The 22,940-nt window shown below is 37.6% G+C and overlaps 1 protein-coding gene across 12 annotated transcripts in view; it reads left to right on the top strand.

Annotated features, from left to right (window-relative positions):
* Positions 1-22,940, top strand: part of PDE4D (phosphodiesterase 4D) — an 821,955-nt gene that overhangs the window by 748,077 nt on the left and 50,938 nt on the right. For all 12 annotated transcript variants that reach the window (XR_014174534.1, XM_081943197.1, XM_081943192.1 and 9 more), the window contains one exon: positions 8,598-8,710. Coding sequence is in view for 11 of the 12 variants with exons in the window: in XM_081943197.1 (XP_081799323.1) it covers positions 8,598-8,710 (113 nt within the window). In the remaining variant the exon portion in view is untranslated. The remainder of the gene's footprint in view (positions 1-8,597; positions 8,711-22,940) is intronic.

The raw sequence follows: 22,940 nt of genomic DNA, 5'->3' as shown, positions 1-22,940 counted from the left end.
GTTTTCCATCTTAAACAGATACGTTATATCATGGATTATTATGAAACAACAGCACTGAATTTAAATCTTTACTAAGTTTCTGCATTGCAAGCATTGTCACCATAGTCTAGCTCTGAATAAATTTTGTGAGGACTATTTATTTACGGCAAAATGGCAGCAGCCATACCCAACAGGAAGATATCAGTAGCTTTGGTGTAACCCCAAGGCTAAAAAGAAAGAAAAAAAAATGGGGAAAAAATCCTGAGGAAACAAAGGAAGAAATAAGGAAGTAACAAAGCAATCCCATGTCATTTGAATTCACTGAATGACCATGATAGTTCAAACAACAAAAACCCAAAAATATTTTTAGAGTGAATGGAGCAGAATGATAGGAAAAAAATATGGAAAAGAGGCACATGGATGTAAAGGCACTCAGTTGTTACATTGCTTTGTTCTGCAGGCACATTTTTAAGTAGAAGACTTAAAATTCTATCAGTGAAGCAATGTGATTTATGAATTAAATCTTACCTGCAAGCTCTGATTATCGGATAAAATTACTATTTACCTTATAACATGTCAATCATGGTTCTGTGTCAGTGGAACCTCATAGAATTAATATATTATCCCATTTATCTTTATATAAAAATACTGGATGGCTTCATAAGTTAATGTATATAAATATACATAAAGAAAGAATCTTCAGCCTTCTGCTACTTATGTCGCCCCTGAGTTATTTTGTTTTCTTTTAAACAGAAAAAAGCCCTGCTTCAATAGGTTCCTTTGAGGCCACTTATAAAAGTGAAGGTGGTGTGTGAAGAGAATTACAAGTTATTAAGTGCTAAAATCAAGATTGCTGGTGGTGCTGAGCTGTGGGGTCTTTAACAGGTGTGGGCTTAAAAGTTTTAAGCAAGGGGTTCTCTGCCCGGTTGCTGGGTGTGCATGGCCTAGTCGGCCTCCTGCACCACAACGGGGGGGGGGGGATTTCTGCCCTCCCCAGGCTCTGGAGGCTTTGTTTAAGCCTCCGGGCGGGCGAAAATGGGCTTCCCAGGTTCTGGAGGCTGGAAACGGGCCCATATCCTGCCTTCCCAAACTTCCCGTAGGCCCATTTTCCGTCTTCCCCGAGCACCATAATTCAAAGACTTCAATTCTTTGGCGCTCAGTCTTTCTTATGGTCCAAACTTAACAGCCATAAATTGCAACTGGGAAAACCAGTGGTGGGTTTCAAAATTCTTTAGAACCTCTTCTGTAGGTGTGGCCTGCTTTGTGGGAGTGGCTTGCCGGCCATGTGACCGGGTGGGAGTGGCTTGCCAGCCATATGACTAGGTGGGTGTGGCCAACTTGTAAAATGTGGTGAAACTCACTTAACAATGGTCTTGCTTAGCAACCAAAATGTTGGCTCCGAAACTCTGCATTTGAAGCACGCAAGTCTTAAAGCTGTCAAGCTACAAGACCCTTGCACCCCTAACCCTTTAGAAAAAAAACCCAGGGGTGTTCAAACTTGACAGCTTTAAGATTTGTGGACTTCAATTCCCAGAATTTCTCCTCTCGCTCTTCATCTTGATGATGTGCGGATGGGGGCGGGGGGAGAGGGAGCTGGAAGTGGTTCTAAACAGCACTGTAGATTTGTGGAACCTCTTCTATAGAAGAGATTAGAACTGGCAGGAACCCACCCCTGCACCATGTGCACTTACCTGCATCCAAAACTGATCATGTAGGGACTCCTGGGAGGGGAGGGAGGGGAGGGGTGGTCGGAGCCAGTCTGTGGGATTTGGTGGTTCTCCGAACTGCACAGAATCTTAGAGGTTGTCCCCTGCGAACCCCCAGCAGCCTACCCCTGGTATAGTGAAAATTCAAAGTAAATCCCATGAAGGATATTTTTTTCTGTTAAGGTGTTAATACCAACACCTTAAATCATGCAAGTTGTTTACTGGGCAAGACGTTTGTATTAACCTGCCTCTCTTTATGAATCTTTATAGCACATTAGAAAGAGTTGCTCCTAGTTTGAAAAGCAGTCCCTTGAGAGTTGTATTTGGCGCCAATTCACCTCATTTAGGAAATCTATAAAGATACTTTTCTGTTATAGGTAGTCTTCAACTTATGACCACAATTGAGCTTAAACTTTCTGTTGTTAAGTGAGACATTTATTGAGTTAATTTTGCCCCATTTTATGACCTTTCTTGCCTCAGTTGTTAAGTGAATTGCTATAATCGGTAAGTTAATAATCGGGTTGTTAAGTGAATCTAGCTTCCCAAATGGTTTTGCTTGTGAGAAGGTCGCAAAAGGTGATCACATGAACGTTGGGACACAGCATTTAGCGACAGTTCAAAGTTACAGCGGCCCTGAAAAATGTTATTTATGACCGCTTTTTCACACTTACGACCTTTGAAGCATCCCCATGATCATGTGATCAAAATTCAGATGCTTGGCCACTGGCTCATAATTATGACTGTTGCTATGCCCCAAGGTCATGTGATCCCCTTTTACAACCTTCTGACAAGGAAAATCAATGGGGAAGCCAGATTCACTTAACAACCGTATTACTAATTTACCGAGTGCAGTGATTCACTTAACAACTGTGGCAAGAAAGGCAGTAAAATGGGGCAAAACTCACTTAACAAATGTCTCACTTAACAACAGAAATTTTGGGCTCAATTGTGGTCATAAGTCGAGGACACCCGTGTAGTCTAGCAGACTGAAAAGAACCTAGAGGGTTTCAAATATTTCAGATGTTTCACCGGCAACCGTGGTTGACATCCTCAGAGGCATCTGAGCAAGGATTGACAGGGCTTCTATTGTTATATCCAGGGTCTGATTGAACCTTCAACTGTTATACCCATCATTTCCTCAGTACATTGGTTAAAATGAATGGGACCTTTTTCTTGCTCAGTAATCTATTGACGTAAGAATGAAAATAAGTTCAATACATCTGAAGGGCATCAGGTTGGGAAATCTGTCATAGATTAGCATTGTCCCAAATACTGAATCATTGATGAAGTCATAGCTGGTTCCTGGTTTCCTATAAAGCCTTCATGACTGTAACATGTCAACATGTATAATGGAGTTATTGGCTATTGTTCTGGAACCTTAGTAGACCAAAGGTCAAGTGCTAGATTCTTGCAATGTCTGCAAGTGTTCATATAAAGAGATATTTTTAAAAAGATTGTTCTTTCAATGAGAAATTTTTAGTAACTAAAGCAGTTTCCCACTATATTCTTCTGTTCTACTCACCATCAAGAATCCTTTGGGCAGTAAGGTAGATATACTGCAAATAAATGGATCAGTCATTTTTTTTCACCATATGAGTTTACACTTAGTATTGAGGAATTATTTTAGTACAGATGGTAAAGTAGGATGTAGATTTTGTTTCGATCCTCCAAACTATAGTTAAGGTTTTGTAAGAAGTTTTATGTAATTTTCTTTTTCTCAAATTCCTTTATATTACAAGGAATTTTCTTTTGTTGTTGTTGTTGCAATACAATAAAGTAACACACACACACACCCTTTAAAAAAGTTTTAAAAGACCAAGAAAATTATCTCATTTTCACAGAGTTTTAAATTATTACAAAAGCATTAGAAATTCTTTGGGCAATCTCTCATTCATGAAAAATCCTTATTCCCATCACTGAAAAGCTAAAATAAGTGCCATAACACTGAAAAGATATAAAATTAAATCCATCTTTCCTAAGAGGAAATTATAACTGTGCTGTGAATATCAAAAAAATGCATTTGCCAGGAGAAATTACCCTATAAAATTTGTTTGAAATAATGTGAAAGAGAAAAAAAATGCCTTTTCAAGATAAACCTGAGTTAAATTAATATTAATGGAATCTATATGACAAATATTCAAAGGAATTCTAGATCATTTGACTATTTTTTTAAATTTATTTCATTTGTGCCAAATTAAAGAAATTCAAACATATCCAACACACCTTCCGCCTATTTTCTCCACAACTACCCTGTGAGTTGGGCTAAGAGAGAGTGACTGGCCTGAAGTCATCCATCTAGCTTTCGTGGCTAAGGCGGGGTTTGAAATCACAGTCTCCTGCTTCCTAGCCTGGTACCTTAACCACCAGACCAAATTTCATATCATCTTAATTTGAAATGGTGTGGAAAGACAGAAAGAAGTCCCAACAAGAAGTCTTATGAATTGATTTCACTAATCTGACTCTGTTATGGCTTTCATGTCAGTAAAATTTTCAATGCTGTTTTCTTCTATCCTGACACAATTGGCATGATATCCTGATTAAATTACAGTATGTTGGAATTCTAAAAGATGCATTTAGTATTTAATGTAAAAGATTTAGTTTTACTAATGTTCAAATCTTGCCTGAATTCATAATTTTGCTTATCTATCATTGGTTTATGTTTGTTGTAACTTTTTTAATACTAACAAAAATTCAGTTTTTCAACATCAGTTTACCTCAGAATACACACACACACACACACACACACACACAGAGAGAGAGAGAGAGAGAGAGAGAGAGAGAGAGAGAGAGAGAGAGAGAGAGAGAGAGAGTAGGTATTGAAGTGAATTATGACTCTGCTAAGTTCAAGATTTTTTTAAAATGCTTTCCCATATAAACATCTATGAGAAAATAATACAGTAATAATACATATAGGTCTCTACTAATATTTCACTTGCAGAGTAGCTTTTAACATAGGAAACAGTAAAGCACTGTTCGTTTGCGTCCTATAGTATGTAGTATTGTCTACTGCACAACCTCAACCATTACCTTAGTTCTGTTGCAGACTATGTTCCAAGGATAAGTAAATCCACATATCCTCAGTCATGCTTTTAAATTAAGTTTTCCTTAAATAAAAAAAAAGTTTTTTCTGAGTAGTTTAAAACTTTTTCATATTTTAAGAGTAATGCTGGCAGCTGCTGAATAGTGTTAAGTCTGAAAATATGGTTCTTTTTCTATTCATAAATTTAGGAAAATGCTAGCTCAGAATGTCATAATAGATTAGAATTTGGTCAATGTTGTAATTAAAAGATTCTGAGACATAATAAAGAATCAGTCTGAGTTTGGCAATCCATGCTGTATTATAATTTATATCACACTCTCATACACATTAACAGCGTATCACTTTACCAATCTTTAATATAGATAACTAATTGTTTAAAAGGACTGAAAACTTTTATTGGTTATTATGTCTATGTTATAAGAGAAATCCATTGGAGATGGTTTAATATGTGCCAATATATCTAGTGTTGAGCAGTTCCTAAAAATAGCCTGATTTGGAGAAAGTTGCATTAAATTTTTTCTAGGAAAATCTGCAAATTATCTTTTTAAGTGTGAAGAGCTTCCCTTACCTTCATAACTTTAATTCTAAATCATTCAGTGCAGCGTAACTATTGGAGTAAAGTAGAATTTAAACACAAACTCTTTCAGATATTTCACACTTCAGATTTTAAAATGGAGTTAAGCCCATCACAATTATTTAGATACGTCCCACAAGCTCAGTAAATAGTCCTCATTTAGTGATTACAATTGGAGCCGGCAACTCAATCATTAAATGAGGCAGTCCATAAGTAAAACCATGATTGTGTTTGTGATCTTTCTTCATTTTCTTTTGATTTACAGGCCTGTGAAAGTCACAGGAAATGCAAGGAATGGTCACAAAGTTCCTTTTTCATCACCATTGGTTAATGAGGCAGTCACTAAAGGAGAAACATCTATATTGCCAGTGATAATTCTGACATTACATAGGCCTCTTTCAATCTCTCTTGGTTGACTTCTCACCACCTTCCTTTTTTCAAATTAGTATTTTTTTTTAATATTGTTGGAGCAGCAAAACACCTATTTTGAATAGTGCTGATGGGAAGATACAGTATGTCTAAAAAATCCAATGTATTTTAAAAATCATTTCGTATTTTACATCGTATTTTACTGGCTCAGCAAAACATATCTGCACTTTGGATTTTTTGTAATTATTATCTTTATTTCTTCTTTATGCTGTTTGCATTTTAATCATTTCCTATTTATCTATCTGTCTATCTTCATACATACCAAGTATATCATAGCAGGATATAAGTTCAATAAATTAATACCTAGCTTAGGGTTAATTCTGCCTGTTGCATTTTGGTTTTTCATTTCTCTGGTGACCCACTTAATGGACCAAAGGAGAGAATCAAACAGGTCTCTAAGAAAAAGAATAGAAAAGATGTTCAACTCACAAAACAAACTATGCAAGGAACACGTCAGTCACACGTTTTCCCTTAGGGATTTGGTTTAAAGTAAACATGCTGCAATATTTGAAAAGGTCTTTCCTGGTGATTATTTGGCTAGACTGACACAATAGACTGAAATTATGCAAATATTCAGTGTAATGCCCAGTTATGTATGATAAGCTAAGGAAAACATGGAGTAAATTTGTATGGCGTGTGGTGCGCTATAGTAGGCAAGAATTTGCAAACCAAAGAGATAAAAGACTTTTGAGTCCTAATCATTTTTCGGTTGGATGACCTTAGTTGTTTCTCCATAATGTGTGAATACAATTTCCATCACAGTAATGCTGAGGCCAAAAAAGATTACAGGAACTGGCCAGCCAGTTATGCACAAATCAGTCATGCTGATTTAGGAGAGACTGAGTGATGTTCTTAACCCTCTTTTACTGAAGTCAACAATACCTTAAAAGCACTTATCTTTGGAGTGTATCCAAAGATGGTAAAATGCTTTCCTTATTTAATGCCCTGGACCAGATTGTTAGTAATGATAATAGTAGCAGCAGCAGCAGATGAAAGAAAAGCAAGGCATTGGAAGTTTTAAAAGCCAGCAAGGTGAGCTTGGTTCAGTTAAGGGCAGAAAGTGACCAGAATGGGGAGAATAGTAAGGGAGGCAGTTGGTCAATGCAGATTTAGCTCTTAATCCTGACTGCTCTCAAAACGTAGGGCTGCTGTGCAGAGGCAATCCCTATAAATTGTAGAGGTCCTGCTTTGTTCCTGGACTTTGAACAGCAAGGCCCGGATCCCATGGCTATGTGCTAGTCAGGGACAGAGATAATGCCAATAGGGAACAAGGAGTGTTAGGTTGCTGGTTAAGAGGCTAATTCAGGCATGTCCACCCTCCCTTTTGCTGTTTTATGAAGGCTACCAGAGGAGAAAGGGAAAGACCTGGTGTCATTTCACACCTGTGGTTCTCACGCACTCCAAAAGTTGGCTTCTAAATAGTCACTCCCCACGAGTGCCTTGAGCTATAGCTGTAGACGGGTTAGCCCTGAAAAAAAAAGGAACGGTTTTGTATCTCAGGCATTAAAGCAGTATAAAGAAGCAGCGCTTCAGTGGCTCTTGAAGGCGGCCAAGGCTCATAGCAAGCGCTAAAGCCGAGGGCCTGAAGCAGGGGTTCCCAAACTTGGCAACTTGAAGACTTGTGGACTTTAACTCCCAGAATTCTCCAGCCAGGCTGGAGAATTCTGGGAGTTGAGGTCCACAAGTTTTCAAGTTGCCAAGTTTGAAGACCTCTGGCCTTGGGGCGTTAACGCGAGGCCCGGTGCTGAAGCGAAGCGCAACGGCCCCGTTCTAGTTCTATCCGAACTCCGGGTGCCGAGGCGGAGGGTCCTCCCGTGGTTTTCGCTCAAGTTCCGCGCAGGTGGAACTCCCCGCTCGTCCTGCAGAGCCAGCCACCAGCCTTAACGCTGCCCTGGGAGGAGGCGGAGTGGAGCAAAGTCCCCAACTCCTTGCCGAGTTTTCTCTCTCTCTCTCTCCCCTCCCCCTTTACGGCTGCACACACGCAACCCCGTCTTCGCCAAAACTCTCGGCGACGCCTGTTCAAAGGCTGAAAGCGCCACGGCGCTGTTCTCCTCCCCTCTCAGTAGAAAGCACCAAACAATAAGGAGTTGGGGGTGGACGAAAGAGCGAGCTGATGTTTTAATTAAAATTCTCAGGGCTGGGTGCGGGGGGGCGGGGAGGAGAAGAGAAGAGGTTTCTCTGCGAGGAAGGAAGGAAACCGGGAGGGTTGGAGGAACCGAGGCGCTTCTCTCAGAGCCGAGTTTCAGCTTTGCCGCTGCCTTTGCTACGCACAGAGAAGTTGAGCAAACAGGAAACGCGGTGGCTTGCACACACGGCAGCCGCTGCTCTGATTCATTGGGGCTTGAAGCTCGCCCGAAGGAGGACGGAGAGGAGGCGGAGGAGGAGGAAGGTGTTGGCTGCCTCCAGCCCCAGGGAGGAGAGCGGCTGGCCGTCTGCGTGTCGCCTAAAGCCTCCCCTTTGCCAGAGAGCACAGTCCCAGCTCGCCCGAGTGGTGCGATTCTTGCCCGCCTCACGCGCTCCGAGAGTGGAGGGACCCGCGCTCCGAGAGGGAACCGGCTGGCGCTTCGGTCCCCCTCTGAGCAGCGCCGCAGAGAGCGCTCTCTCCGCCCGCCCGCCGTGTGTCGTTGCTGGAGTTGATAAGAGAAAAAAGAGGCTGGAGCGACTTTTGTTTTTTCGTCATTCCCGCCGGACACCAGAGCCCGCCTTTTCTCCTTCTTGCTCGGGCATAGCAATATGAAGGAGCAGAACTCATGTGTGGGCACTGGGCATCCCCTCATGGCTGGGTATGGCAGGATGGACCCGCTGGAGCTTGCTGCTAGCCCCGTGAAACGCTTGCGAACTGAGTACTCCTTTCCCTATCTCTTCGCAGAGGAGGCCTACCAAAAACTGGCCAGCGAGACCCTGGAGGAGCTGGACTGGTGCCTGGACCAGCTGGAAACCTTGCAGACCAGGCACTCCGTCAGTGAAATGGCCTCGAATAAGGTAGGAAATACCTCCCCACCCCCCATGTTTCCATCTATCGACACACACACACATCCATCCCACCCCATCCCATCAGTTCTTCTGTGCCTTGCTTTGTTTTCCCCTCCAAACCAAGGAAAACGAAGTCTATCTTAGCTTTGGGAGAAGCCGGCAGTTTTTTGCTCAACAAGGTTTCTTTCTAGGCTTAAATTGTGTGTGCAACAGAATAGCGCTGCTCCGATATCTTGATCTGTTATCTAAGATGGATTCATCAGATCTCGATTTAAAAAAAAAAAGCTCCTTCGGTCAGCCATCCTCACAGCAATTATTGTCCACTTCTGCAGCTTCCCTTGTAAATGATGCATAAAATTGGGCTGAAAGTGGTTTCTTACCTCCTGGTAAAGTTTATCATTCCATATTTGCTTGGAAGCAAATTCAGTTGAAACTCCATAAAGAATTGATCCTAGGGAAGCACATATCAGAATGCAAAACTTTGCAACAATCCTAGCTGTATTAAACACTAGATTATGACACCAACTATGGATGAATTGGAGGGCAAACTTGAAAAGCAGTGCAGATTTGGAAACTGTCATTTTGTCCACTACAGCTTGTTCTGCAAAGTAAGAGAGAAAGAAGATCAGGAGGGGTGGGTGCTCAAAATAAATTATATTAAAATCTAAAGTTTGGTATGCTATTTAAAGGTTGTGCAAAAATTCTTTTCTATGTGCTGCCAATTTAAAAGCTAAAAGGACAAATGGCTGCATGGTTTCGCAACCTTTATATCTAAAAAGGCCATAGGTTTGTATTATAAATGTCAGTGTAACTTAGTAAGTAGAGGGGATATGATCATACTTTTTGTAAATCCCCTGTAAAAGAATAAAGCAAGAAAGACCATGTGTCCACTGGAGACACATTAGTATAAATTGAACATACATGTGTTTTAGATAGATGACAGATGAAATAAGTTGTTTCTGTAGCTTTTGCACTTGGAAAGGCAACAGTAAATGTGCTGATTAGAAACCACTGTTTCTAATTTAAGATGTTAAGCCAAAATAATCAATTTACAACTTATCATGATGTCCAACCATCCCAGGAAGACCTTTCTCTGCATGCCCACTCAGTACTCACAGAAAATACCCATCGCCACCTCTGTTTAGATGGCAACTTTCTGTTACATTAAAATGTTTTAGCATTTCAAGAGGTAGTGGTTGTCACCTGTTTTTCATTATTCTTCTGCTTGTGTTTTAGTTTATCTCTGTATGCCTGTTTGTCAGATCACATCTAATTAGAGGATCAAGCACTACTCTTTAATACTAAGAACTTAATGTAATATAGTCATGATAATTTCTCTCTGTACTTCTGGGCATTTAACTACTCCATTCTGTTAACTACAGTTGTATCAAATTCTTGCATGGCAAAACTTTCAGGATGCTTTGATTCTGCATTTACTTAGATCAATTGTATGATAGCAAATGTTGATTTTTCAGACAATATACATTTTTTTTACTGAGTCATCACAATTTGGTTAATGTTCCTCTATAACACATCTATTTTTGAGACGGCTTTTTATTTGCATTTATGACTTTACATTTTTAGGGGAACATTTATAATTTGCTTAAAAACAAAATTTGTGAAGTCTTGAATATCACTAATGTTAGCAGCAGAAAAATGATTATTTGCAAGTAAAAATGGAGTACAAATAGCACAACATTTGTGTATGCACACTAAGTGCAAGAATATGAACAACTGGTCTAATTTTAGTCGCCTCTGCCCTTTAGCCATTAGTAGTTGACCGTTACTCATATTTGTGTTACATCTCTTATAATGTAATAGGCTTAATTAAGTACTTAAGGATAGTAAGAAGGGTTTTTTTGTCGTATGTGGTAAGGTAAGAAAATATTCTAGGAACAATAAAAATACCATAAGTATAATACAACAAACTTTTATGGATAGCAGACTGCTTCTTTAGTTGGGGGACTAAAATTTTATCTAACATAATATTAGAGTGGCACTGGAATTATGATGGTAAATAGTATTTGAAGACTCTTCAATGGCGCTAAGTAAAAGAAACATTCCATAAAGGATCCACTTTTCCTGTCACTTCATAAATAGCACCATCCAGCCAAAGTTTCCCTTAAGAATACAATGAGCTGAGTTGCCATAGTCACTTTGAAGGTCAGATTGAATGATGCCATCCTTTACATCAGCAGTGAAAATTTACACTGCGGGCACACAATGGTTGGTTTTATCTTATTCCTTAAAATAAGAATGACTCTGTTTCAATTTCTTCATTAGTAATTAAATTCTGTGTGCCGTCTACCCTAGCTAGCAGTCCTATGTATACTAACTTTCAGCTATGTTTTACTTTACGTTGTACTGAGTTGTGTTTCAAGATTGTAGCCAGAAATTACCGTAGCTCAGGAAGCCTTTGCGTCAGTGCTGGTGACTGCAGAGTTTCTTTGACATTGTATAATCTAAGTAGATGTTCTTGGGCATGAACACTAATTTTTAAAATCGTTCGTCCTCTGAAAAACTGATTTCTGCCTTTTTTTTTAAAACGATCTCCTTGCTCAAAGGTTTCTGTTTTCTTTGTATACCAAAGAGTGCTGCCACAAAGTTTCTTTCCAAGATATATGGAGTAGATAAAGATGCTTGTTCCAAATAATCCTAAATAGGCGTTTTGTAATCCCAGGAACAATGCTGTACATGGTTTATTCACACTGTGTGACATAGTACATTGTCATAAATGCATATGTATTCACGCACATGTAAATCAGATACTTTGTGATACCTTTTAATCATCAAAGTAACAAGAGCGCTTTTGAGTTGTAAAACAAAGCCATGTAAATGCAATTAACATCTAAGTAGCTAACTAGAGTTATTTTGATAAATCATCCTTTCTGAGGAAATTATCTTCTAGCCTTAATTCTCAGTCTTGGCTGGCGTTTCACAGGTGGAGATTAGTTGAGTGTTTGACTAGCTCTAGGGCAGAAAAGCTTGCATAGGGGAGAGGATTGCTGTAATCTATTGACGTCAGTTTGTTAAGTATAAGCTGGGTTTCCTTCCAGCCTTTTAACCTACTTGCAGAAATCATGAAATAATAAATGCTTGTTTCTCCTTAGTTTTAAGCCAGCTGAGTCTGCCTAGCCATGCTATAGTGTTGATGTAATTTATTGGGTAGAGACCGTCAGTATTTAGCAATTTGCATGTGTAATGCCCAGGGCAATTTGAAATTCCCAGATGTACTGGTAAAGTAATAGTACTAACACATTAGGGGAACAATTATCATGCATATCCATACATTCCTTCCTTTAACATTGAAAAACGATATGCCTATAAAAATATTCATATCTCACAATGAAGAATTGTGCTATAGTTGCAAGGAAGACATTGTATGTACAGGCAATCCTCAACTTACGACCACAATTGAGTCCCAAATTTTTTGTTGCTAAGTGAGACATTTGTTAGGTGAATTTTGCCCCATTTTATAACCTTTCTTGCAGCAGTTATTAAGTGAATCACTGCAGTTGTTAAGCTTTTTTAAGTGAGTTTGGCTTCTCCATTGACTTTGCTTGTCAGAATTTTGATCATGTGACAATGGTCATAAGTCACTTTCTTCAGTGCTGTTGTAAATTTGAACGGTCACAAAACGAACTGTTGTAAATCAAGGACTGCCTGTACTCCTAGAAACAATAAATATTTGATAAAATTAGAACTTCTTTGACACTGTTTTTTAAGCTTTATTACTCCTCTTGGTATATCTGATATTCCACAAAAGCAAGATTTAATTAGTGCAGTACACTTACTTTAAAACCATTAGGCAATCATGCTTAGCCGTCTTTTTTGATAATTTAACTATAAATGAGAAAAATCTTGCAAATTCATATGTTTATAAACATATAAGGTAGTCCTCAACCTATCTCCAATTTAGGATCGGAATTTCTGTCACATGTCACTGTGGTTGTAACTTGAGTCGAACCCAATTTTATCATTTTTAGGCCTATCTGCAACTATTAAGTAAGCCCCGCAGTCATAAATGTGAACCCATTCTTCGGAATGGGCACTTTTTTCATTGAAATGGGCAAAAAGGTCACAAATTGCAATCAAATTACTACAGGACATTGCAACCGATCATAAATGCAAGTCAGTTGCCAAATGCCTGAATTGCAATCATGTGACCACAGAGGTTGTGCAGTAGTCATAAGGGCAAGGACCAGAGTTATTTCAGCAATATTGTAACTTTGAACTTTTTGTTTTAAAAAAGTCCGTAAGTCAGAGATTCACATTTGGCTTCTTCTTAGCAGAACACACCTGTTGTATCACTTTAGTATATTAATAGACTAATAACATACAGATTTTTAGTATATCTGTCATTCTCAAGGCAGAAATATATGGGGAAGGTGGGGGGGGGGCTAAATGTCAACTGCCTTCATCCTACTAGACTCTTCTGTCCCATAGTTCTCTTCTTTATCCGAATTTAAGTACTAACTATATATATACCCTAGTAAAATTCTCTTTGCCACTGTATGCTGGCAATGAGATTACTTAACAGGATTTAAGAGATTCAGATTGTTCATTTCAAGAAGTAATATTCTGTATACCCATAAGTAATTGAGGGGAGATGGGGAAAATTATAGAGGAACTGGTAGACATCAACTTCTGATAATGTCATAGTCAGATCCATGTTTCAGGCATGTGAAAAGGAGTTCTTGTCCATATCTGCATTGGCAAGAATCGGAGCTAGAGGCAGTTTATATGAAAATATTATTTTGGTTAAGGGTTTTCCCCTCAAAGATTTTAACTACTGCTTTTTCATTGGAAAGGAAGTTAAAGAGATGCACATATGCTAGGAGAAGAAGAAGAAATAATTCAACTCACATTCTTCTCTGTTCCTCTGTACACAAATACACACACACACACACACACACACACACACACACAATGTTTAACTAACTCAGTAAAAGACATAATAACTATTTGTGCACTTGGGTTTTAACCTTGATTAGCTGTGTGTGTATATCTTAGCATAATGTGCAAAGTACATATTCCATGTTGTTATTGAATATATTGCACAGACTCAGAAACTCAGTTAATTCAAGAATCACATTAAATATATTATACAAATCTATCCCCATGTTGTATCTGAACACTGCTAGGCTGAAATTGCATATATATATATACACAATGACATAGTGACCAATTTCCACGGACCAAGTAATGTTTGCACGTGCCACAATTCAAGCAATTTCACAGATCATTTATTACAATCCTTAAACACTATGATGTATTTTTCCATTGTTATAATAGATTAAACTGTTCCAATTAGAGAGGAAATATAATGTCACATATGATTAAAATGATTTTCTTAATCTGATTTCTTATATAACAACCATTGCATAAAATAAAATCATGAAAAAATGTATTTATTGGTTTAATAAATGTTGGTCCAGTGGCAAAGCAGATTGATGCTCTCTGCTGTTGACCATTTAAAATAAAAAAAGTAATAGTGCAGCCCATAACATCTGCAGCTGATTATATGACTGTGCTCTTATATAATGTCTAGTAATTCAATCACTCTTGCTTTTTTATTGGTTACATATTAATGGATTGGGGGGGGGGTGCCATTCTTGGGCGAAAAAGCCAATAGTAATGAGATATATTTACATTTTTTTTAAAAAAAAAGATATTTCTGAGTATTATAAATTGGACACTGCTGAGACATATCATTGATCCATTCAGGCGAGGATCAATGACTAACTCAGATTGGCATGGATTTTTTTCAAGAATTCCCAATTTAAGAATGCATTTTTCTTCCATCTTTGATCTTAGAATATATTCTTCCCAGTTGATGTTCTTCAGAAGCATTATGCCTTAGATTCTCAATTATAAGAGTTGACATCTGACAGAACATGAGGAACTTCTACCTGACAGTTGTCTCGATTTTTTTTCATCCAGATATTCAAATATCAAAGTGCTTTTGGGGATTTTGAATAATTTGCTTCTGTTTAACAATTTGACTCTACCTTGATCACAAAAAGTGGGATAGGAAATTCATTTCTTCATGAGACTGGATTATACTTCTGGAACTGTTTCTGCCTCTTTTTGTGGCGTATGATTTGGCTCATTGTTCATAGTACACTGTATTGGTAGAGTTAATTACCTATGGGTGAAATTAACTTGAATAAATGGAGCATGGTTAGATCCTAGCCTAGACATTGCCTTATGGATAACGTATCTATAGCTTGCAGGAAGGAATAAAACAAAGTAGTAAAGACAAATATTTATTCATGTGTACACAAAAATTATATTTAACATGTCTCCTTCTACACACCTTTTCTTTTTTATGCTTTGGCATGAGATACAAGAATGTTTAGTCTTTGTTCTACAATGCAGGAGAAGGAGTGTCTACTTGCTTTAGGTACTGCCGGAGTACACAACAGCCTTTTTCTCAGGTAACCATGGAGATGAGTCTAGGTGGGATGGCTAGGTATTGTTCTCCCTTGTAGGAAGGATTTGTGGAAACAAGGATAGAGTAGTAAAGAAACATGTTACAAACTTTTCCTGTGTAAGAGCTTATTTAATTTTTAGACACTTCCATACAGTTTAACTATTGAACAATGATCCTGGCAAACAGATAGTTGCTGATGTTGAGGATCCATTACCTCAGTAGTGCAATAGAGTTTATAGAGAGAAGAAAACAGATAGTAATAGCAGTAGCTTGTGTATCAGAGCCCATTTGATTTGAGCTAGAACTGACTTGTAGGAGTAGGAAGTGGAAACATTTGGCTCCCTGGAAATAAAAAATGTTCTTAATATCATTCACTTGCAAGGATATTCCAATCATTCCTATAAGCAGTATCACAAGGGTACTACAAGACAGCTATACATAAATCTATGAATCAGTCATACATATGGTAAACCTTTCAGGGATTTTTGGCATTCCTATATGCCGTCATGAATTGCTTTTACAAGATAAAATCCCCAGGTCAAGCTTGATTCCTGATGACTTCCATATCATTTCTTATAATTTTATTGGCAACAATACAAAAATTAGTTGCTGTTGACTTCTTTCATACTGTTTAAAGTTCTCACTATAGCTTGGTTTATTATTGGTTTTTGCATAGATCTAATCATAAAAGCAAATCTGCTTTTCTGCCATTAATCTGCTGAGTTCACATCATTTTATCTCATCTCTGCTTCCACATCCACGAGCAAAAAGTCACGTATCTTTTTTTCTATGTAGTCATATGCTTGACATGGTAGCAAAAATGCATTTTGTAATTTTTTGGTTATTGGTGACTAAACTGAAAAAAAAGTTTCGCCTCATTTCTGCTCAACTTTGACTAATTAAGTACATACATAATGAAGAAAATTCATGGAATCTAATGTTCCAGTAGGGCTACAGTCTTAATCACACTTGAAAGGACTGAAGCCCAATTTATGTTGTTGTTAGTTGTGAAGTTTTGTCTGACCCCATCGTGACCTTATGGATAACGTTCCTCCAGGCCTTCCTGTCCTCTACCATTCTCTGGAGTCCATTTAAGCTTACACGTACTGCTTCGGTGACTCCATTCAGCCACCTCATTCTAGTCCATAAATCAAAGTCACAGGACATGATCTACTAAAATGTGTTAAAAGTAAGCATTCTGTGTTTGTTTCTAAGCATATTTGAGTAGGATGGCACATTCTATATAGAGGAAATTTGTTTTGGATCTGGTGCATGTATACACCCTATAGGATTGGAAACTGACCCTAACAAGTTTATCACAATGCAAGGATGAGGAATGGGGGTAAATTAAGGGAACAATTTTTCTGAATATTCACTTTCCTTAACTTGTTTGCTGTATTAATGTATCTACTCTGTCCTTAATCAACTCTAGTGTATAATATTTCATTCTTCCCACCTCGTATTTACTGAAAAGAATATTTTCCCCCAAATAATTGGTAATAAAATGGTAAGGTTCTTTCAGATTGGAAGATAGCCAATTGCAATGAAGAATATTAATGATCCAATTCTTTACTTAAAATTAGTCCCACTAACTGGGATAGTAAGAGAATTGATGCTTTTGAATTTTAGTGTTAGAGAAGATTTCTGAGGATACGATGGTTAGTGAAGAAAACAAACATAGAACATACCAATGCAAAATTCTCAATTGAGGAAAAAATAACGAGATCAAATTATCACATTTTAGTCACATTATTCAAATCCCTTAAGAATTTCATAATTCTGAAAAAGGTGGAAGGACAACAAAGGCCAACCAGCAGCAAGGTGAATAGACTCATTTACACCAACATTAGGAAGCCTGAAGAGTGAGGCCTAGAGATCAGCATCACCTAGAATGCCTGTTTGCTTGGTGAGAGATAACACCAATGGTTCTTTCAGATTTGCTGAAAATATAATAATTCAGTCATACATTTTTCCTGTCAAATATATTTTAGAGAATAACAATATTTCAAGGTTAATTTTCTTTTAAGTTAAATATGGCAATTTATTTCCTAGAGAATGGATGAAGTCGTAGGAAAGCATAAATTAACAAGCAAAATAATTCTCTCCCCTCCCACCCCATCCCTGGGAATGAGGCAGAGTTATGGCATCATAAATCTCGTGCTCTTTTTTAAAATCACTTTTAAGCAAACTTCATATTTTTGAAATTATTAGAATGTAAACTACACGGTGCTCCTATTATTAGAATATAAACCACGATTGATTCAAATGTAAACTCTATATCATGCCAAATAGAATAGTATTGGAAGGGACCTTGGAGGTCTTCTAGTCCAACCCCTTGCTTAGGCAGGAAACCCTATACCACTTCAGACAAATGGTTATCCAACATCATCTTAAAAACTTCCAGTGTCAGATCATTCACAACTTCTGGAGGCAAGTTGTTCCACTGGTTAATTGTTCTAACTATCAGGAAATTTCTCCTTAGTTCTAGGTTGCTTCTCTCCTTGATTAGTTTCCACCCACTGCTTCTTAGGTGGAAGCCCTCAGGTGCCTTGGAGAATAGCTTGACTCCCTCTTCTTTGTGGCAGCCCCTGAGATATCGGAACACTGCTTTCATGTTACCCCTAGTCCTTCTTTTCATTAAACTAGACATACCCAGTTCCTGCAACCATTCTTTATATGTTTTAGTCTCCAGAATTACACTAGAAACAACTTGAGTAAATTATTCTGCATCTTTCTCAAATATTGTTGTGATTGCATAGGTATGCTTAACTCTAGAACAAGGCAAGGGTGTCAAACTTGATTTCACTGAGCGCCACATCAGGGTTGTGTTTGACCTCGGGTAGCCGGGTATGTGTGGCCGGATCTTGTGTCCTCAGGACATTGCAACCGTCATAATTGTGAGTCAGCTGCCAAGTATCTGAAATTCGATCACAGGACCATCAGGATGGTGGAACGGTTGTAAGTATGAAAAATGGTCATAACTCCCTTTTTAGTGCTGTTGTAACTTGGAACGGTCATTAAACGAAGTGTTGTAAGTTGAAGACTACCTGTATATTCTATGGATTTGAATGGGCTAACAGTGCAGACCTATATGTCTTTATAGAAATAAGTCCAGTTGAACTCAGTGATACTTAGGATGTACCTAGAATGGATTGAATAACTTCCTAAGTGCTATTGATTAAATACTTTCTGTAGGTGTTCTTTTTTCTTGTCCTTCATGGATTTTTTTTTATAAACCTGGTTGAAAAATACAGGAGAGTTATTGACAGAAAGCAGTGTCTGGGCCTCTTGCAAAATTCTGTTCCTATTAAATGGCTTGCAGTCAAGACAAGGATAGGATTGTAAATTTAAGCATACAATGCAAATTTGTTTTTTTAAAAAATAAAAATAATAAAACAGGAATATCAGGATTCAGATGCCTTATATGTGAAGCTACATTTTTCTCCGTCTGTTAGTAATTAGGATAAAAGTGGAATCTGCTTCTCTCTGCCCTCAGCTTAAGTCTGGGAATATTGTTGTATTTTTCTCTGAAGTGTTTATGTTTACAGGATTCAAATTTCCTTCGGTAGTAACCTCCAGCATAGTGCAGTGTTCTCCTTGTATAAATCACATTTGTTTCTGAAAAGTGTGTCCAAGTATGAGAAAGAAAGCTTCCTTTCTGAATTGTGATTTTCTGCTTATTCTTATGATGGTGCTGACAGATCTGTGAATGTCTGCAAACCAGCAACCCTGATCAATACGAACATGGGCAGTGATGTAACAACCTCTGTTCCTCAAATAATTTACATAGTTGGAGTTCTCTGGAAACTGGGAAAGCCGTTGTTAGGGTTATCTATAAATCTATAGTGACTGGGCCCAAATAATGTGAGCTAAGTCTTGTCTCAAGTGAACAAGTGAGGTCATTTGGCAAGGTGGCTTGATGTTGCATTAGTTGGTTGACTTTGTTTGCGGATAAACACTCCACCTTGACATAACTTCCTTCTGGCTTATGTCTTCCATATCCCTTGGGGTACATTCCCATCAAGTCCGCAAGAGAAGCAAAACAGATTCTTGTGCTCCAGACAGAAGAAAAGCAATGCATTCCAAAGTTTAAAATCCAATATCCACAAAAGAATGAGTAATAAAACTGCACACCAAGCTGCTGTTCCAAGACTGGAATGACAGCAAGCGATGTTAAAATACATCGAGGTCAATCAGCTTGGCTACTCATAACCATCCTTTTACCAGAGGTATTTAAACTTTCCCTTACTACTAACAAAAGGCAACTCCTGGCAAAACCCCAGGTACTACAACCGCTCAACAATTCTTAAAATTGCCATTCTATGCAGAGTTGTAAAGAGCATGCTCAAATTCCTCAGCATCTCTCTCCTCTGCTGCATGCTGATCACTTCAGTGGCTGCTGCGGGCTCTCATTACTGACAAATCGCATGCCGTGCTGATGCAGGCACCATAATAGGAAGCACCTAGGCCTGTCATAAACAGGTCTGAGGGAAAAAAGTGCAGGTCTGACGTATGGCGTGGCCATAGCAACAAGAAGAGATGAGGTTGAGGTTTCCATTTTGGAGTATAGGCAAGCTAGTATAGCTCTCTTTAAGGAGCTAGAAAGTACCTGAAAAAAGCTGTGTCCATGTGCATATCAGCAAAAATTTGCTTGACTGCTTCAGATCCAACATAATTGAATGCAACTTTTAGGGGGCATTTAAATGATTCATTTGAACTGATTTCTTTCTCCTTCAGTTACAACATAAAGTTTTGTTGGAGAATGATAGTACAATTACTCCTACAAAATACTTTTATGATTACTCAGAGCCTATATGTCTTTTGGAGGCTTAGTCATTAAAACAGAAAGGATATAAATTTTGAATAAGATGACTGTGAGCTCCTTGCAGCATGAAATATGGCCAAAGTTTTTTGCACCTGAATTTTGGATCCAGGTAAGATTCCAATGAATGTTTAATAATGATTGCTGTCCTGTCCTTTTTTTTTCTTTGATAGTTAAATTAGTACATTTATTTTTTTAAGTTTAGAAAAAAAGAATTGTTAAGGTATTGGGTTAAATAGCTGCTTATTAGAAGCACTTTATAAACATATGATGCTACAAAGGTTCTGTTGGAGTGTATAGAATAATTCACCTTGATGCATGTGGCAAGAACATTTGAGACTGAATTTAGTAAATCCTTATTTTTCCACTATTTTATTTTACACCATTAAAATAGTACTAAGAATTGAAAATGTACAGTATACTGTTCCCTCTCAGAACTGCGTGATACTGAAGCAGGATTATATTTTAGCATTTTCTTTTTCCCTCCTTTCTTGCTTTCTTAATTATACTTGCTTACAGATCTTATCGAAACATTAGCTGAAGGAGCAATGAAATTATTCTAAAATTAATGCAATAAAAAGTTAAAAAATAACAGTAAAGTAAAAGATTGCATGTTTGATCTTAAGATTAGATTTCAAATTTTGAAGAATATTTTTGAAAAAGAAGAAAACTAATGGTTGTAACACAATAGTTAAATGTCTTTCTTTTTTTTAATGCATTCTCTCACATGTGAAAAATAAATATTAAAGTATTTAACCGTTTAATCGGTTTGGAAAATTAAACTGAAATAAAAATGTGACAAAAGTAGGATCTTTGTTTAAGAAAGAACTGTTTTCATAATCCATTTCTTTCTGCACGTTTCTGACACTAATCTTAAAATCCAGACATAGAATTTTAAAAAAAATATTAATGTAATGTTAGAATTTGTCTTTTTGCCAGTAACACAGCTGCAATAATAAATAAATAAAAACTGCTGGTAGACAAAATAAAACCCTACCTGCCTGCTTGTAGTTTCTTCCTTTGGATGTTTTATAGGAATATGTAGCTGTAAAGAAACCCCCTTAATGCAAATGTGGGTGTGTCTTGCCTTGCTGTGCACTTAATTGAGTTGGCTATATTTTTAGTTTCTGGTTGCTTGAATATATTTGAATGGCAATAGTGGTGATGAGATTTTGTTGTCACTTTTTCATGTAGACTCAGTGGAATGTTTTCTTGGAAATTGTAGACTCAATGTGCTTCATGTTATTTATTCTGTATAGTATATGCAGTCAAAAGGAAGTTGATTTTAGGATTGACTTAAAGTTTTTGACTCCTTTTAAATTAAACTGGAATCATAAAGATCTCAAAACAATGCTATCAACATAAAGTGGCCTTTATGCCTGGAGCAAAGCATGCAACTTAGGATGGTGGCAAAATGGGCAAGAGAGAAAATTCCCTTCCAAAAAGAAACTTGTAATACCAATTCTCAGATTGGAGCTCTTAGCCTTGGGCTCACTTTTAGATTAGGCAAGCCATGTCTGTCTTCCCAATGATGGGAAGGAAGAGAAATCATGATTGCAAGGGACATGGGGGAAGATTGAATTGGGGGTTTATAACCTTGGGAAAGATACTTTCATATCAGTATTGAGAAACTGTTGTTTCAATTGTGTCTCATTTCCAAGCTATTTTTTTAAAAAGTCTGAAATAATTTCACATTTCCCAGAATGTTGTGATTCTTTCATCTGGCTTCTGTTCTCTTGTCCAGGAATACTGCTCTGAAAGGAACATTGCTTATAATGCTGTTGTAAATGTCATCACAGGCAGGCCTTTCTACAATTATGAACATTTTGGATGGAGAGAAGGAAATCTTGGAAGTATTAGTTTGCCAAAAACATTGATCTTTGATTGCCTGACTATAATTGTACAATCATCTTTTTGATCAAAGAAAGAAAACAAATATTTGCCCATTTTGTAGTTATGATACATTTGACTCAGCCACAATTATATTTCCAAGAGTTCCACAGATTCAGTCAGCTACTGGAAACTCAGTTGTCGTACCTACTACTAAAGTGCAAACTCTTTTTTTTCCACAACAAACCACTGAGAAGCCAAGACTATGAACAAGTTAATAGAACTGTCTTTACCTCTCATTCTTATTATATGTATAAACAACAAGAGCATTCTTAGTCATTAAAATCTCTCTGTTTTTTTGGGGGGGAGTAAGTCAGATAAACTTATGAGTACTAGTGATTTGATCCTCCACCACTTACATATTGCTGCTGGAGAAAGATCTGATTTCTCAGTATCTAGAGGTGGAAATGGAGACACAGAACCGCTTATGCCAAGGGCAAAGATTAAAGGTTCTGATTAGAAATAAAACACATAAAAGAGTGAACCTCTCCAGAAAATACTTTAGGTCTTGTATTGGGAATTAACAAAAAAGACTACATGGTCTGCAAAATAATGCAGAATTGATAGGAGGTTGCTGAAGAAGGCAGGTTAGGATGCACATTGCTTTTCTTTAAATTGTATATTCAAGATTGCTAAACATATTTGCAGTTGTAGAAGTCAACATTTGGGCAAAGGCAGTTTAGTAGAGTAGAGAAGAAGCAATTGTAGATCTTTTTCTGATTCAGAGCTGCTTTTTCTGTTTCCTTTTTTGAAAAACAAATATTCACTTTATCTTCAACCATTCACATGCAATGTTTAGCTGTGAATATTTAAGAAGTCTTTTTTCCTTTGTCATGAAGTTGCAGTCCAATGCATATTAAATTGGAATTAGCCTACCTAGAATTTGTTTCTAAATAAAACCTACATTTTACTTGGACATTGTATCTTTCATGTTCCACATAACTCTCAACTGAACTTTGGGTAGGTAGGTAGGTAGGTAGGTAGGTAGGTAGGTAGGTAGAGTGACTTTTCTGATTTCACATTTAAACTTTTCCTTGGATGTAGCTTTAGTGTTCCAGATGAAATTAGCACATGCCTACTTGGTCATTTAC

Source organism: Natrix helvetica (assembly GCF_964273705.1).
Source record: "Natrix helvetica genome assembly, chromosome: 2".
Taxonomy (NCBI): Eukaryota; Metazoa; Chordata; class Lepidosauria; order Squamata; family Natricidae; genus Natrix; species Natrix helvetica.
Note: the sequence above shows the minus strand (reverse complement) of the source record. Positions and strands in the feature narration are given on the sequence as shown.